The sequence below is a fragment of the Panthera uncia genome, assembly GCF_023721935.1.
Source record: "Panthera uncia isolate 11264 chromosome A1 unlocalized genomic scaffold, Puncia_PCG_1.0 HiC_scaffold_17, whole genome shotgun sequence".
Lineage (NCBI taxonomy): Eukaryota > Metazoa > Chordata > Mammalia > Carnivora > Felidae > Panthera > Panthera uncia.
The window spans coordinates 60,808,117-60,824,902 of NW_026057577.1; the positions used below are offsets into that span (position 1 = coordinate 60,808,117).

The window sequence follows — 16,786 nt, forward strand, 5'->3', positions numbered from 1 at the left end:
CTGTCCTCTTTAGAAATTCTCATTAGTTAATAGAGACTGTATTACCAAGAGAATGGTACATTCAGTTTGTAATTGGTTCCGTGTAATTCATTTTAAAGCACTTTACTGTGATACAGATTTAGTAACTCTTTAGCTAAAATTATGTTTTACATATGGATAATGTTATGCAATATATCCCTAATTGTAAATATATTAAGTTTATGTAATATCATATATACATATAGGTCTTAGCAGTCTCTTAAGTATAGAGTTTAATCTGCACTCTCCTATACTATAGGTTCAAGTTATGAAAAATTTAAAATAAACAATAAACTAAAATTTTTTATAACATTTATGACACAATTAGAGATCTAAGCAATTGACATATTTAATGTTAAAGAATTATTGATATTTTCTAGATATAACTGGCCTATTATTTTTAAAAGTCCTTATCTTTTAGACATCCATACTTAAGTCAAATAATTTCTGGTATTTTCTTCAAAATAATACCTCAGAGGAGAAGTAGGTGAACTCATAAGTGAAAAAAGATTGCTTATGACTTGATAATTACTAAAGCTGGATGTTGGGTACAAGTACATGCAGGTGGGAAGAGGACTTCTGTTTTTCTGTTTGTATGTGTGTGCTCTCAATATTCCATGATTATATTTATGTGTGTTTATAATATTCCATGTTAGAAAGATGTGTAGATTTTCTAAGTTAGCAATTTCACTTCTAGGAATTTATCTTAAGGAACTTCTTGGGGATATGAACAAACAATCTACAATAATGCTTAGTGTAGTACTGTTTATTAATTGGAAACAATCTAAATACTTAAAGGAATTCGGTCAAATAAATGGATACATTTGTATGATATAAATACTAACATGGAATTCAAAATTATATCAGAAAATCATGATGAGCACTGGGTGATATAGAATTATTCAATCACTATATAGTACATCTGAAACTAATATGACCCTATATGTTAGCTAATGGGAAGTAAAATAAAAACTTAAAAATTACATAAGAAAAATATATAATTACATGAGAAAATATTTGTGATATACGTTTAAGTGGAAAAAAATTTGCACTATTTTTAAGTATTATAAAAAGTAACTTGTATGTGTTGTGTGTGTGCATCTCTGTGTTTGTGTGTGTGTACAGTGAAACAACAGAAGGATATATATTATAATTTATATCCTAGGGGTGCCTGGGTGGCTCGGTCAGTTAAGCATTCTACTCTTGATTTCGACTCAAGTCATGATCTCATGGTTGGTGGGATCTAGCCCACATCTGGATCTTCTGTGCTGATAGCATGGAGCCTGCTTGGGATTCCTTCTCTCCCTCTCTCTCTGCCCCTCTCTTGCATGCGCACACTCTCTCTCTGTCTCTCAAAATAAATAAAATAAACTTAAAAAAATTTACATCCTCATAATTTTCAGAAATAGCTTTTTGGCAATTGGGTCTTTTTTAAATTTTTATTTATTTAAAGTGCTTATTTCATTTGAGAGAGCTAGTGAGTGCGCAGGTGGGGAAGAGGGAGAGAGGGAGAGGGAGAGAGAACCTCAAATGGGCTCCACACTCAGTGTGGATCCTGACATGGAGGTCAATTTCACGAATGGTGAGATCATAATGTGAGCCAAAATCAGGAGTCTGACGCCCAAACCCCACTCAGGCATTCCCAGTGCATCTTTTTTTTTTTTTTTTTTTAATAAAAATGATTGAATATTTTTGCTTTCATGTACTGAGTACAGGGAGTATAAAATTTCATGGTAAAATATTTTATTATGTTTTATTGTTTGACTATTTGGTTTATTATTTGGTTATTTTTGGTTAAACCTCAGTGTTTAGCACACTGCTTGGCACATAGTAGGCCTTCAATAATAATATTCACTGGATAAGGATTAGGGTTGATATTTACAAATTTAAAAAAATCTGAATTTTTCATGTTTTCTTTGAAGAACATGTATTACTTTTTAAAATCAGAAATTTGCTATGGAAAAGTAAACAGTTTTGACAGGTACTTTGCCTTCTACTTTGATGTATCATAAACTGAGATATCCTCCTTCAAACTTCTTATAAAATCCGAAATTTAGCTATTCAGCATCTTTTTGTTTTTTTCTAGTTTCATCTCTCAGACATCTTCAAATAAAGAAGTGGTTGTAAACGGTAAGATCTGTATTTGTCCTTATGATTCCTTGAAGGGTTGAGGAGAAGGTTATTGTCTGTCATGGGCTTCCCTGAACACTGGTGATTGGAACAGCAGTCTCTTATGTAAAATCTCTTGAACTAGTATATTCTAAATTATCAGTCAGTAGAGGCTCAAGCCTGGTATATTTCACATTGCTTAGCATTTTATTGTCATTCGGTTATATTAATAAATAAGTTACATTTAGCCTTTGTATTCGTATCATTTATTTGACAGATCTGCAGAGTAATGGAGATATGAAACAAACCCAGAATTGTACAACAGTACCAATCACACAGGTATGGATATGTTAGGAAACTAGATTGTATCTTAAAAAAAAAAATTAAACATGTTTCAATCAGGTCGGAGCCACTGTGAAAACATAAATAATAATTCTGTTAATAACTAACATTCTTGTTTAAGCTTTGGGTGGGGGAATACATTACAATAGTCTTATGGTAAAGAAAAAAACTAAAGTTTTACTTGCTCTTGTATATTTTCATTACAATATTCAGCTTTACTTTTGTTACTTTCTAGGCAGGATCACTATAGTAACGGTTTATCTTTGGTTACTAGTAAGCTTGGATTGCTGCTGCTTCTTTAATTTCTCTTTTATCTGTACTTATCCTGGAGTAATTGGTATGAAATGGTTGATGTAGATAAGTAGATCTTCTTTCAGATATAGACCTGCCTTTGTGACTTCCAGGGTCAAGTACCAAAGTGCATTGTCTTGAGCTTCCTAGAAATCAGCAAGGGTTTCATAAAATGAAGAATGATATTAGAATACCCTGTTAGTTTATGTATATTAAATGATCTGGAGCTGCACTGTCCTAAGCAGTAGCCAGTAGCCATATGTGGCTATTTAAATTTAAACTCAAATGAAATAATGTTAAGTAAAATTAAGAATTAATGTCCTCAGTTGCACTGGCCACATTTGGTGCCATAAGAGCTACATATAGCTAGAGCCTGCTGCGCTGGACACTGCAGATATTAAACATATCCAGTATTGCAGAATGTTCTATTGGGCACTAATGGTCTGGAGAATTATGCTTGGTATCTAGAAGCCTCTTGTTTGTTGGTTTGTTTTTTTGTTTAACATCTTAATTTCTTTATTTTAAAGTCCTGTTTTATTTAGGTTCTGATTTTCATGGCATGTTGAATTTTTGTTTTTAATTACTAGACTTTTTTTTTTTGAGCAGCTTTAGGTTTACAGAAAAAAACTGAACAAAATATAAGTTTCCTATATGCTTTCTCAATCACTCCCCACTCCAGTTTCCCCTTTATTTAACATTTTGTGTTAGTTTGGTATGTTTGTTAAAGTTGATGAACCAATATTGATAGATTATTATTAACTAAAGTCCATAGTTTACACTAGGATTCACTCTCTGTGTTGTACATTTTATGAGTTTTGACAAATGTATAATGTTATCTATTACTGTTAATAGTGTTTTACAGAATAATTATTTCATGGCTCTAAAAATCTATGCTCTACCTATTCATCCCCACTTTCTCTCCCAGGCTGGTGACTTTTTAAAGTCTATATTGCTAATATTATCATTTGCAAAATTGGATCTTTTTTTTTTTTTTAACAATTTGGTCCTTTCCAATTTGGGTGCTTTGTGGAACTAGTTTCATATACTTTTCAGACATACCTGTCATTTTAGCTTGTTATGATTAAGATGGGTCTGCTTGTCTCCTTTGTCCCACAGTAGTATGGACTCTGGAGCTGGAGAGATCAGAGACTCAATAGGTTGTGAATTAATCCTTTTACTTCTGAGAAGCCTTTTGTACCATGGAAACAAATCCATCTCTTAAATTTTGTTTATTTGGTTAACTAGACTCTCAACTACACTCTGAGCAGACAAGGACATTTGGAAAAAGAAGCTTGGAATGCATTCAGCCATCATAGCCCAGTTAATGTCTCTATGGATGGAATTCCTTGCATTCTTTTCTGGGCCAAAAGAATAACAATAAAATTTAAGAATCAGACCTGGCTGGATTTTACAGATGAAGCTTTTGGACAGAAGGCAGCAGTGGATACTAGCAACTCAAATTGCAGTGAAGAAAGTGCCACGTAAGTTGCCATTAGGGTATTGTGATCTGTTAACTGGGCGTTCGAGTTTTCTGACATTTCAGAAGATGGAAGTAGGTTCGTTTGTAGTTAACTTGAAACACATCTCTGAGGAAATGTTTAACATCTACAATGAAAGAAAAATCAGAAATTAATTTAAAAACTATTTTTCCTAGCTATTTTCTTGTTATAATACCTCAAGGAAAATCAGAGTTGTGAAAGAGGAGGTTTTCCAAACTCATTCTGAAAACTGAAGAGGACCCCAGGCTTGGTATCAACTCCAAATGTGAGGTGTCCACCTACTTTTGTGCCAGCAGGGAGGAAATCGTGTATCAGCAAGCCGAGTCCTACGTCTTCTACTGGGGGAAACCATGAAGGCTGACTCTAGCCAAGGAAGAGTCCCAATTCTAGAGAGTGTTCTGAAGTTGTGGAATGTTGCCAGTTTGCAGGGGTATCTTTGAATGGCCAAATTTCAGAGAATTCTTTAGAACAGTTCTTCAAAATGATTATAATAATTGCTTTTGATTTGAGATAAGCAGATTAAACAAATATCCCTTTTAAGGAGGAAATCAATGTCCAGTACCTTTCTCTGCTTTTAGTCATCTGAGCAACAATTTTTTCTTGTATTTGTTTTGGTCAAGAAGGAGTAAGTCTGGCATGTCCCACTTGCTTTCGGTAAATCTCCTTGCTTTCAACATTTGCTGGTATAATGAAGGCTTTTGGAAGATTGTCTGCATTTGTTCTGGCCTGGTTGAGATGGGCAGAATGCTAATGTATACTGTGTATTTGTGTGTGTGTGTGTGTGTGTGTGTGTGTGTGTGTGTGTGTGTGTGTGGCATTTTTACTCCAGAACTTGACATTTCATTTAAAAATTATTGATGATGGGTGAAAATGGATTGTATTAGTATTACAAGTTATATTACAAGTTTTAGTAAGCATCTTGCTATTCAGAATGATTGTCTCTTATTAGAGAATTAGAGGATTCTAAGTATAAGCATCCAGAGTCCTCCCAGATTTGTTTATTCTGTTACAGCACAGACTACCAAAGAGACTCCAGCACTGCTGAGAGCTCAGGACTTGTTCCTTGGGCTCTAATTAATTCCCTACAGGGCTCTTTATTTGTGGTCAGCTGCCTGGAGAGAGGCTGATTGCCTAGGGATCATCTTGCCTGTCTGTGGCTGACTGGCCCTTCTTGATTCCATTTATTCTGACCACAGGATATTTGTGGGGGAGATCAGAGCACCACAGTTTTTTTGCTGGGCTTTAGAAATCTTAATGATCACTGGGAACCCAGAAACAGAAAAAATGACAACTTGGCTTCTAGGCCCAGTTCTGCCAGTGAGCTTTGTGACTTTACAAATAGGAGCTGCCATAGGATCATATCTGTGAATGGAGGTGATGGCATCTATTAATTGTAACAGGCCTGGAGCATTTGCCATGGATCAGGCACAGAGCAAGGACTTCACGGGCACAATATTTATTATTCCTTACAATACTATTGTGAAAAAGTCCCTGAGTCACAGACCATTACCATCTGAAATCAAACTTCGTAGAGGTTAGGAAATTTGATAAGACCATACAGCTTGTTTGCTAGTAGAGCTGAGGTCTACCATGTTTTTAATAGTGGCATTTTACCTCCTCTCTCTTGGCGCTATCTCATAGCATCATGATAATCAAATGGGGAGGGGCACCTGGGTGACTCAGTTACCGGCTCATTCAGCTAAATGTCCAACTTCAGCTCAGGTCACGATCTCAGTTTGTGAGTTCGAGCCCCGCTTTTAGCTCTGAGCTGTCAGTGCAGAGCCTGCTTCACATCCTCTCTCTCTCTCTCTCTGTCCCTCTCCCTCTCCTCCTCCTCCTACCCTGATTGCATGTGAGTTCTCTTTCTTTCTTTCTCTCTCTCAAAAAAAAATAACCATTAAAATCAAATGGGGAATTGTATGCATGAGAACTTGTCAGGGGCTACTCAAAGTGGTAGTATTACCTTCCTAACATGCTAATGATAAACTAGAGTAAAATAGTGCCTAGTTTGCTGGTGGAAGGACCTAGGGAAGCTTTGGTTTTCATAATGCACAAAGGAATAATTGGGTGGAACCTGACTTTTCTTCTTGGCCACCAATGTAATAATTCTACTGGGACAAGTTCTGAGTGAATAGCCCCCACCTCCTGCAGTACTGCTCAGGCAAGTGTGCCCACATCCAGGACAGCCGACCCAAGGGCATGAGTGGGAGGCTTCCCAGTACACTAAGCATGCAGGGACCAGATATTGAGTCCGTCCCTCATTCCTGTGAATTGTGGACATTAGTGGGCATTTGCTGTGCTGGCAAGGAAATCTTCTATTCTCAAGAACCAGAAAGGGAGTGATGGAAAGAACAAACCCAAATAAAGACATAACCATGTAGGGTCAAAAGCACAGATTAAAAAAATATGACCTTGTTTTAGTGCCTGGAAACAAAATGTTCAGGGAAAGGCGAATTGTTGGCAGACAGATTTGCTACGGAAGTCTTTTTAAATAGTGAAAGCCCTACAAATAGAGCATAATCTGAGCATCTGTGTGTATTTTGAGTTTAGGCAATTATAGTCTGAAGAATTCAGAGTCTGTTTGAAACGTGGGAGGTTAGGGCGCTTGGAAGAGTAAAAGCTCTTTTTTGAGTGACTTACTAGATTGTATTTCTCCTTCGTGTTCTCAGGTAATGGTGCCGTGGCTGGCAGTTAAGAGCCTCACTGAATGATTGTCGAATTTGCTTTCTTGAAATCAAGTATGTTCTTTACTCTGCAGCAGAGCATGTTAACAGCTTTCACCAAAACCAGGACTGCTGGAGAGAACTCTTGCAGGGTCAGAAGCATAGAGGCCATTGAGCTGCTCCATCAGAAGGGGGGAGCCGTTAGGGTGGGCTCAGTGTGGCCTTGCTTTGAATTTTAGTTCATCAGCTACAGAGCCAGTTTATAGATAACTAAGCTATTCTGATTCCTTGGAAGAAGTAGAGAAATGTGTGTTAGAGTAAGTGACCAATCAAATTCATAAAATACTATTCAAGGAGTACAATTTATTTCTTAGAAGTTTTAAGTAATTTGTTAACTATTAGAATATTATTAGAGAAAGGCCTTTTGGAGACTTGCTTAACTGAGTAAATTACCTTATAAAGTATTTATAAATGAGTGCTTTTAAGGTGCCTGAGCTTATTATGTTAGGAAATAAAGATAATTCTCTTAGTGACTTTATTTACCAGGTTTATTTTATAAATATCCCTTACCCCATAGATAGTATGAAGATAAACTTTAGCTCAATCACTGACATTTCTATTTCTTGATAAGTAGGACCAAATTAATGAGATTATATTTGTGGGTTTTTTTTTCAAGTTTGTAATTTTACATTTTATGGCTACCCACTTTTGCTTTTTTGGTTTTATGGCATATGTTGAGGTGTTATAACTTCTAGACATTATAATGTCTATTATATAGATAATATATAATACATAATATATTATATTTATATATATTTATATAACATATATTTATAATATATAATATATAAAAGGATGCAGCACCATCCTTTCTGTATTTACATTTTTCACATTTTCTCCTTTCAGTTATTTAGCTTTTTCTCATTTTTATTTTTCAACCTTATTGAAATATAATAAAATACACTAAACTACACATGTTTAAAGTACACACTTTGATCAATTTTGATGTGTTTGTACACGCATGAAACCATTACTATAATCAAAACAGCAAACATTTTCATCACCCTGAAAAGTTTCTTCGTGCCCTTTTGTGATCTTTCTCTCCTGCCACTCCCACCCCTCCAGGTAACCACTGATCTGCTCTCTATCATTATAGATGAGTTTGAATTTTCTAGAATTTTATATAAATATACTCATACAGTGTATATTCTTTTTTAGTCTGGCTTCTTTCACTTAGCATAATTATTTTGATATTCTTCTGCTTTGTTGCATGTGTCAAAGTTATGTTCCTTTTTACTGCTGAGTAGTAAGTACTCCATAGTATGGATATACCACTACTTATTTGTCCATCCACCTCTTGATGGAAATTTGGTTTTTGCCCCAGTTTTTAGATAGCTTTCCAAATAAAGTCGTGTTAAACGTTCATGTGTAAGTCTGTATACGAACATATATTTTCATTTCTCTTAAATAAGTATCTAGGAGGGGAATGGTCAGATCATATGGTATACGTATGTTTGGCTTTTTAAGAAACCACCAAATTGTTTTTTGTACCATTTACCTTCCCACCAGCTTTGTGTGAGGAGGTTCTGGTTGCTTTACATCCTCACCAACACTTGGAATGGTCAATGTAAGACTGTAAAGAAAATATTTTTATTGTTTCTGCATGGTTAGCAATTTCTGGACAAATTTTACTGGGACTTGGGTTAAAAAATAAGCCTTGGAGTTAGTTAGTAATTTAGTTAGATTCATCTCCTTAGAAGAAAGTGTTTACCTGTCAGGAGTACTGAACCTCAGGACCATGGACATATTGCAGGGTTTGGAAACGCAGAGAGACTTCTTGTCTTCCTCTTAGAAATAATTATTTACATTCATGGGTATTAGACATGCAGCCGTTTGTCTCCTTTAAGATGAGCTATTTCTCCCATTCAAAGGCTAAGAAAACTCATCTGCTTACATTGTGAGGTAGGTAACTAGTACCCTTCTCTTTTCATGTTTCCAGGACAGTTTTTGACACTATGGAAGCAAATGTTTTCTTCCTCTCTCAGGAGGTGAAGGGGTACCACAGTCTCCCTTTTATATAAACTCCCAGATTCATAATTTTGGTGTTCCTCATCTGTATTAAAAATCTCAGTATGTACAGGATGATATCTGGCTCTCATCATGTTTCTAAGGCAGAAGAATTCAGTTAAAAGGGGAATCAGGGCACCTGGGTGGCTCAGTGTCCGACTTTGGCTCAGGTCATGATCTCACAGCTCTAGAGTTCAAGCCCCGCATCAGGCTCTGTGGTGATAGCTCAGAGCCTGGAGACTGTTTCTGATTCTGTGTCTCCCTCTCTCTGCTCCTCCCCTCTCAAAAATAAGTAAATATTTTTTAAAAACTCTTTAAGAAAAAAGGGGAACCAATATGGTTATTGCTATGAGTTAGTAATAATCTGTCTCTGCTCCCAGAAATCTCCTGTTAACTTTTACAAAAGTGTGAATAAATATGGATTTTAAAAGCTTAAGAGTAGGTTCTTAAAAAAAAAATTCAGCCATTTCAATTACTGTATCATGGTGCTTTTATCTTATTGTGGTCTTATTTTATATTTTGCTGATAGCTAATGATGTGCTGAGCATCTTTTCATGTGCTTATTAGCTATTTGTGTATTTTCCTTTGTGAAGTGCCTGTCTTTTCCCCATTTTTAAGTTAGGTTGGTTGCCTTCTTATTATTGAATTGTTAGTGTTATTTATTATATTCTGGATACTAGTTCTTTGTGTATATGTATTGTGAATATTTTCTCTTGTTCTGTGGCTTGCCTTTTTTTGTTTCTTAACACTGTTAAGAGTATTTTTGAAGAGTAAAATTTTGAATTTAATAAAGTACATTTATCAATTTTTCTTTATATTTCATACTTCTATTTTTTTTTTCAAGAAACCATTGGCTACCCCAAGATTCCAAAACTGCTATATGTTTATTCTATAAGTTTTATAGCTTTAGTTGTTCCATTTTGAGGTAAGTTTGTAGTAGAGTGTTATGTAAAGGTTATTTGTATTTTGATGGATTATGTTCTTTCTGTTTTCTTAGTTTATCTATGAAGTTTGGTGATGCTGAAAGTCCCAAAGGTCTTGATATAAGGTAATTATGGATACTACTTTAAAAGGTCATAAATTCAGCACTCCAGTTTAGTTCCATATAATTTACTCATTCAACATGTAGTAAGTATCAAGGACTTCCTATGTGCCAAGCACTGTGACACGTGAAATGCCACACTTAACTAACTGTACAAAGTCAGTGATTTTATGGTAGGATCCTATCATAATGCTTTCTTCAGTTTCTACCAAAGCATCTGTGTAGTTTTTCCCTCCTCAGTTAAGACCTAGAAATCACATGAACCTGAGAATGTAATAGTCTTTTTCTTCTGAGCAAAGACTAAAATATATGTAAAGCTCCGAAGCTGTGACTCTGGTTTGAAGTTATTTTCTATATAATACCTTACAGTGAATCACACGTCATCTAATAATAGCAAAAAGGTCTCTGTTAGCTGAATTTCCCAGCAGACAACACAGGCCTACATTTTGCTCTGCTTATGTATGGAAGAATATATCTGCCAAGCAGTTAGGAACTGCTCCAGGAGTGGGGCACAATTTGAAGGCATTATATACTTTTTCTTATAATAATGAAATGTTTCCATTTCTATAGGACCAACCTTTTCATGGAGACAAATAGCCGTGTCTTTAACATTACTTGAAACACCAGCAGGATGTGGTAGGGTAGTCTTTCCTAAGCTGTGTTGCATGGAACACTTCTGCTCTGTAAAAATATTTACAAGATTCCTAGGAAAGGGGTTCTGTGGCCAGATGTGTTTGAGAAAGACTGCACTCCATGTCCTCCTCTTGGAGATTGACACTATAAATTTGTATTAAACTTAAATTTATTAAATTTAATGTATAAAATTAAAGTTACTATGAAGACATGCTCTTAAGGAAGATTCCTGCACTTGGTAACTTTGATTAACCTCGTGTTTCCTGTGTTTATCTCGGAAAGCTCTTTCCTCAGAATATTTGTCTACATGTCATGTAACACTAGTGTTTCACTGATCATAATTTAAAAAATACATATCATCATATTTCAGAGAAACTTTATGAGGAAAATAGAATCCCACAAGGTGAGTAAACATATATACAAACCCAAATACACATATCTGTTTCATATAGGAATGAGGAATAGTTTTTATTCGAATAGCACCTTTTTTCCCCAAAAGGAAATTAGCTTTATGATTCTTATTTTTTCTGATGATAAGGGTATGTGGCAGACACTGTCAGTACCCTAGCTGTGTCACTTTGGGCATTTCCATTTGAGAGTACTGTAGTCCACCAGCTCAACTTTGAATTGTCAGCCCTTCCTTACCTAAAAGCTTTCTTTAGTCAGAGAGGTCCACTGCCTCTTATCCCTACCTCAGCAGCTCTCAGTCAGTGACCGAAAGAAGTGTATAAACACCCCAGCTCCCTCACCCTCAGATCAGATAACAGGCATGTGAACTACCCTGTCTCCCAGGGTACCCCATGGGCATCAAAGCCCACCTGCCCATTGTGGAAACTTGCTTAACAATGTGTCCTTTTGTGGTGCCTTCTACTCTGTCATTTCTCTTTTTCCCGTCTGACATATTTTGAGTGACTAAATTGCCAAATAAGTTTGGGACCACCTCCCCAAATACTTCTATTCACATCATTGTCTCAGGGTCTGCTTCTGTAGGGGCCCAATGCATGTCCAGAAAACAGAAAAATCAGAAAATGTTAATCTATGAAAAGAACGTGAAAATTATTCATAATTTAACCTCCATTTGTAATCATTAATATTTTGATCTCTGTCCTTCCAGAATTTTTTCTATGTAGTCATACATTTTTTTAATGAAGAAATGATCATGACATATTATAACTTTTTTATTGCTAGAGAGTATTTCATTCCAAAATGGTTAAGAGTAAGGGCTCTGGTCTCAAATTGGATTCAAAGCTCTGCTCCCATACCTAATCTCTGAGTAAATTTGCACAGGTTCTTTCCTTAACTCCACTGTGCCTTGATTCATCACCTATGACATGAGGGTAATAATATTGTGTATCTCATGTTAAATAATAGAAGGGTGCTTGACACAGTAAAAGCTTTTATTATTAGTTTTGACCCTTATTTATTTAACTAATTCTGTGTTATTGTCCATTTAGTTTTCCTCAACCTTTTGCAAAGTAAAATCAAGTTTTGATTACAAAAGAAAATAAAACAAGTTTCTTTGTGTTTTTCTTTTTGAAGGAGTTTGTACCATTCACTTTTATTCCTACCCATCAGGAAACTCTTCTCTAGAACTAGAAGTAAACTCTCACTGAGCCAGTTCTGCTACCTGACAAAAGAGGGTGCAATTGCTCTGTTAATAGATGATTTCCTGTGTAGCAAAAATCAAGTGCTTTAGGAGTGATACTGTTGTAATCTTTTTCAGATTCACCCTTACCAATTACAAAAAGTCGTACATCCAGAGCTGGTTTAGTTTGCACAGAGTTGAGATTATTTTCAATAATTCGATCCAAGCAACTTTTAATGCCACTGGCATATATGCTCTATCGAGTTATTCCTACCACTGCCAGCATGTCAGCAGCCTGCAGCGTTATGATGCCCTCTTGTTGCCCAGCTACGTGGATGATACTTCAAGCCTGTGGGAGGTCACTTTTGTTGATTTCCAGGTAATAAACTAAAACAGGTGCTCAGTGCACCTGTATATTTGGTGCCAAAAAACCTCAGTGTTTGAAAACACCTGTAATATACATGTTTAGGGAAAAGAGAGGAATGGATACCTTTAAAATAATGTTGGTATTTTTTTCTTTATCTTCTAAGTTTTGAAATGGAATCGGGTAGAATGTTTCCTCTCCCTGTGCACTACCCACCGCGTATGCCTCCTCCCCACTTGCCTTTACATTCACATTTATGCAGTCACTAATAACTACCAATGAGGAACGCCAGCAGTTGAAAGTGGAGTGAAGCTGTGGTGTGAAGTCCCGTGACTGACACTTCCTGGAGGGAGAGGCCCTTCTGGGGAGAGGAGCTGCTGGACAATGATTTTATTTCCTTCTGGGGGTGGAACAGTGATCCTATCCAGACAGATAAGAAGCACATTTGTAGCCTGAGTGACAGCTTTGGCAGTTAGCATAGGAATGGAACTGTCAGCCAGGGAGTCACAACTATCCCAGAAGATCCTCTTGAAAGTACTTGGGGAAAGGCATGGGGAAAGGCTTAGAGACATCTGTCAACTTCCTCTGTCCTGTTTACCTGTTTAAAAAAACTTCCCTTGTTCTTCCAACTCACTGAAATAGGCAGGGTTTTGCTTGCCCTCTTTGTGGACACTTTCCAATCTTTTCCAAAAGTAAATAGATTTACTTCCTCTCCTCCCAGCTTGGAGATGGGTGGTGTTGAGAGGCAGTTTGGGATAGGGAAGGAGCTTGCATTTTAACGTTTGAAAGAAAGTCTTGGTTTCAAATTGCTTGTCACCTACCTGGGTCAGCTACTTCACCCTCTTAATTTCTGACCTCTCTTTTACGGATGTAAAGAAATCATGGCCTAAGATATATGACAACACCCAGGACTGTGTCAGGCCTGGATTAACAGTAACTACTACTTTTGAGTCCTCTGTGTCTGCCAGCACTGTTGTGGTTATTTTACATACTTTGTTTTCAAACCTCATCATAATGTCACAAGATTGTTGTCATTATCCCTGTTTTACAAACGAGATGCCTGAAGCTCTGATGGTTGCATAATTTCTCAAAGTGATATAACTGGTAAGCGTTAGAGGCAGAGTTTGAATTCTGGACTATTTGACTTCAAGGGCACATTATAGCATACATAATGCAGATGTATTTATCAATGTTTATAAAGTATATATTATATAGATTTCTCTCACTTGCCCTTTAGAAAGAGAAGCAGGCACAAAGGGCAGGAAGTAATAATGAACACATGGAATAATTCACACATTATGCTGCCTGATTGGAACAGAGGAATTGCCTGATTTATACCTCTACCTTGTTTCAGAAGTGACTTTTAAGGTGACTTACAGAAACTCTGTACGGAAATTAACTTTGAAAATGTACAAACCACTTCATACCTATTAGGATGCTTATTATTTAAAAACAAACAAACAAACAAGCAAACAAAAACAAGCAAACCCCAAACAGAAAATAACACATGTTGGCAAGGATATGGAGAAATTAGAAACTTGTACATTGCTAGTAAGAATTGAAAATGGTGTAGCCTCTCTGGAAAATGGTATGGTATTCCCTCAGAAAATAAACAGAATTACCGTGTAACTCAGCAATTCTACTTCTGGGTATTTACTAAAAGAATTGGAAGCGGGAGCTTGAACAGGTATTTGTGTATTCACAGTAGCATCATTGACAAAAGCCAAAAGATGGGTGGAAACAACCCAAATGTCCATCAATGGATGAATGAAAAACAAAGCCTAGTGTATATGTGCGATGGAATATTAACCTTACAAAGGGAGGAAATTCAGATACGGGCAACAGCATGAATGAACCTTGACATTACGCTATGTGAAATAAAGCAGACACAAAAGGACAAATATTTGTATGCTTTCACTTCAATGAAGTATCTACAGTAGTCATATTTGGAAACAAAAAAATAAAATGGTGTTTGCAGGGGCCTGAGGGAAGAGGGGAATGGGGAATTGGTGTTTAATGGCTGAGTTTTGCAAGATGAAAAAGTGTTCTGGAGATGGGTGGTGGTGATAGTTGCACAATAATCTGAATGGACTTAATACCACTGAACTGTACACCTAAAAATGGTTAAGATGGTAGATTTTATGTTTTTTATATTTTACAAACAAAAAAGGGGTTAAAGACATGGGGCTTAAGAAAAAGGAAGAAAAGATTAGTTACAGCCACCAGTGAGGCCATTACGCAAATCCGCGAGGCCGTCTGTCTGACCTGGCTAGAAGCAGCACAGTGACTTGGCTCTAAAGCTTTGGAGCATCTAGTATATGAAAGAATCGCTCAGTTACATGTTCTTGAGGTCTGTAAGACTACTGAAAACGTGCTTGCGAGGAGCACTTTCATCCCTGGTCTGGGGCCGCATGTGCCAGTGTCTTCAGCAGCCTGTGGTGAACACAGCAGTGGATGTCAGAGGTGGGCCTTTCTAGGCCATCCTGAATGTAAGCAGATGGCGGAATGCGAGCTCAGTGTAGGCGAGAGGTGGCGGTGTCCATAGTGGTTAAAGTACATACACAAAAGGCTGCATTCCACAGACATGGCTTTGCCCGTCTGACTTATTCTAAGAAGTACAGAGTGATGTCACGTGCATGGCAAACTGAAGGACTGCTAAAGTGTAGCCGGCATCACAAGGAGTGTATTTATTCAACATGGGCTAATTTTTGCTTCTTTGGAATGCAGGCTCAGTGTTGCCATCTTTTGTCATTTTGTCAAGAGCTTGACTCTTCAGGCACTAGCCCTTTGAGGACCCTTTGCCTCTTTCTTTTCTTTCCTTTTTTTTTAAGTTAATTAATTAATTAATTTATTTTTGAGAGAGAGAGAAGAGAGAGGGAACACACACCTGGGGCGAGAGAGAGACAGAGGATCCAGAGTGGGCTCCATGCTGACAGCAGACAGCCAGATATGGGGCTTAAACCCATAAACTGTGAGGCCATGACCTGAGCCAAAGTCAGACCCTAAACCTACTGAGCCACCCAGGTGCCCCTCACTTTGCCTCGTCATAGAAAGGCGGGCCAGGGATCCCAGAAACCAGGCCAAAAGTCTCCTTCAGGAGCTGTTTTAGATTCAGTCCAGTGCACAGATAACTGGGCAAGCAAGGCCTCTAAAGTCTACGGCTACAGTCATTTCAGCATGAAAATATGCAAGAGCACCTACTTAAGTCATAAAAATGAGTTGTCACTTAAAGCCTTCATGGATAATTCAGTTTTTTGATGTATCCCTTTAAAACCAACTAGGTGACCGAGGTGATGCTATGTAGGATTCTTTTTCAAAAGCCAGCTAAGTGTGGGAGCTGCCTTCCACGAAAGATCAGTCTTATTTAGAGTAGTCTGTGGCCCAGTTTGTTTCACTGCGACAGTATTTAGATACAGAGCCAGTTGTCGATTTGAACCTCTTGTAGTTCCAGCTATTTGAGCCACTTCATCTGCACATATGAGAAAGCTCTTCTTTCCATGCTCTGGGCAGGATGTAAAACAAGGGCTGGTATACAGCGCTTCCAAAAACAATACCAAGTCTGTATGGTACAACTGATAAAGAGGGGGAGGTAGCGTCTGGAGGAAGAAGAGACAGAACATACCAGGAGCTGTGGAATTGTAAACTGAGAAGTGACTCTGAAGTCAAACTTCCTGGGTTCGAATTATAACTTCATTGCACTTAAAAGAATCAATACATAAATAAAATAAATAAAAAATAACTTCACTCCACTTAATGCCGAGTGACTCTGGGCAAGTTACTTAACTTTTCTGTGCCTTAGTTTCTTCATCCATGAAACAGTAACTTATTCATAGGCTTTTGTGGTTTTTAAATGAGTTAGGGCAATATCTAATACATAAAAAATCTTCAGTAACTGTTAGCCTTTACTATTAGCTATATTTTGCCTCATTGGGAATCACAATATCTACTCTTAAGAGATTCTTCCTGTCCACATCCTGTCAACAGAATCAAAGGCAGAGGAACTGAGACGTATTATTCTTTGTGAAATTATAACTAATGTTTATAAAATTTTGAGTGCACTTTAAATTTTAGTGACACCACTAAGTTATGTTTTTAGATGAACTAGAGTATTTATGAGGATCAGATGACAAGAGGTTTTATTTCAGAGCCTTGAACTTCTTGAGCCTCTTAACT

At 36.9% G+C, this 16,786-nt stretch overlaps 1 protein-coding gene across 2 annotated transcripts in view; it reads left to right on the top strand.

Moving 5' to 3' along the window:
* Positions 1-16,786, top strand: part of LOC125935796 (V-type proton ATPase subunit S1-like protein) — a 40,451-nt gene that overhangs the window by 22,849 nt on the left and 816 nt on the right. For both annotated transcript variants that reach the window (XM_049649747.1, XM_049649746.1), the window contains 5 exons: positions 2,105-2,148; positions 2,405-2,466; positions 4,006-4,241; positions 9,987-10,037; positions 12,388-12,628. In XM_049649747.1, the coding sequence (XP_049505704.1) occupies positions 2,425-2,466; positions 4,006-4,241; positions 9,987-10,037; positions 12,388-12,628 (570 nt within the window). In that variant the 5' untranslated portion in view covers positions 2,105-2,148; positions 2,405-2,424. The remainder of the gene's footprint in view (positions 1-2,104; positions 2,149-2,404; positions 2,467-4,005; positions 4,242-9,986; positions 10,038-12,387; positions 12,629-16,786) is intronic.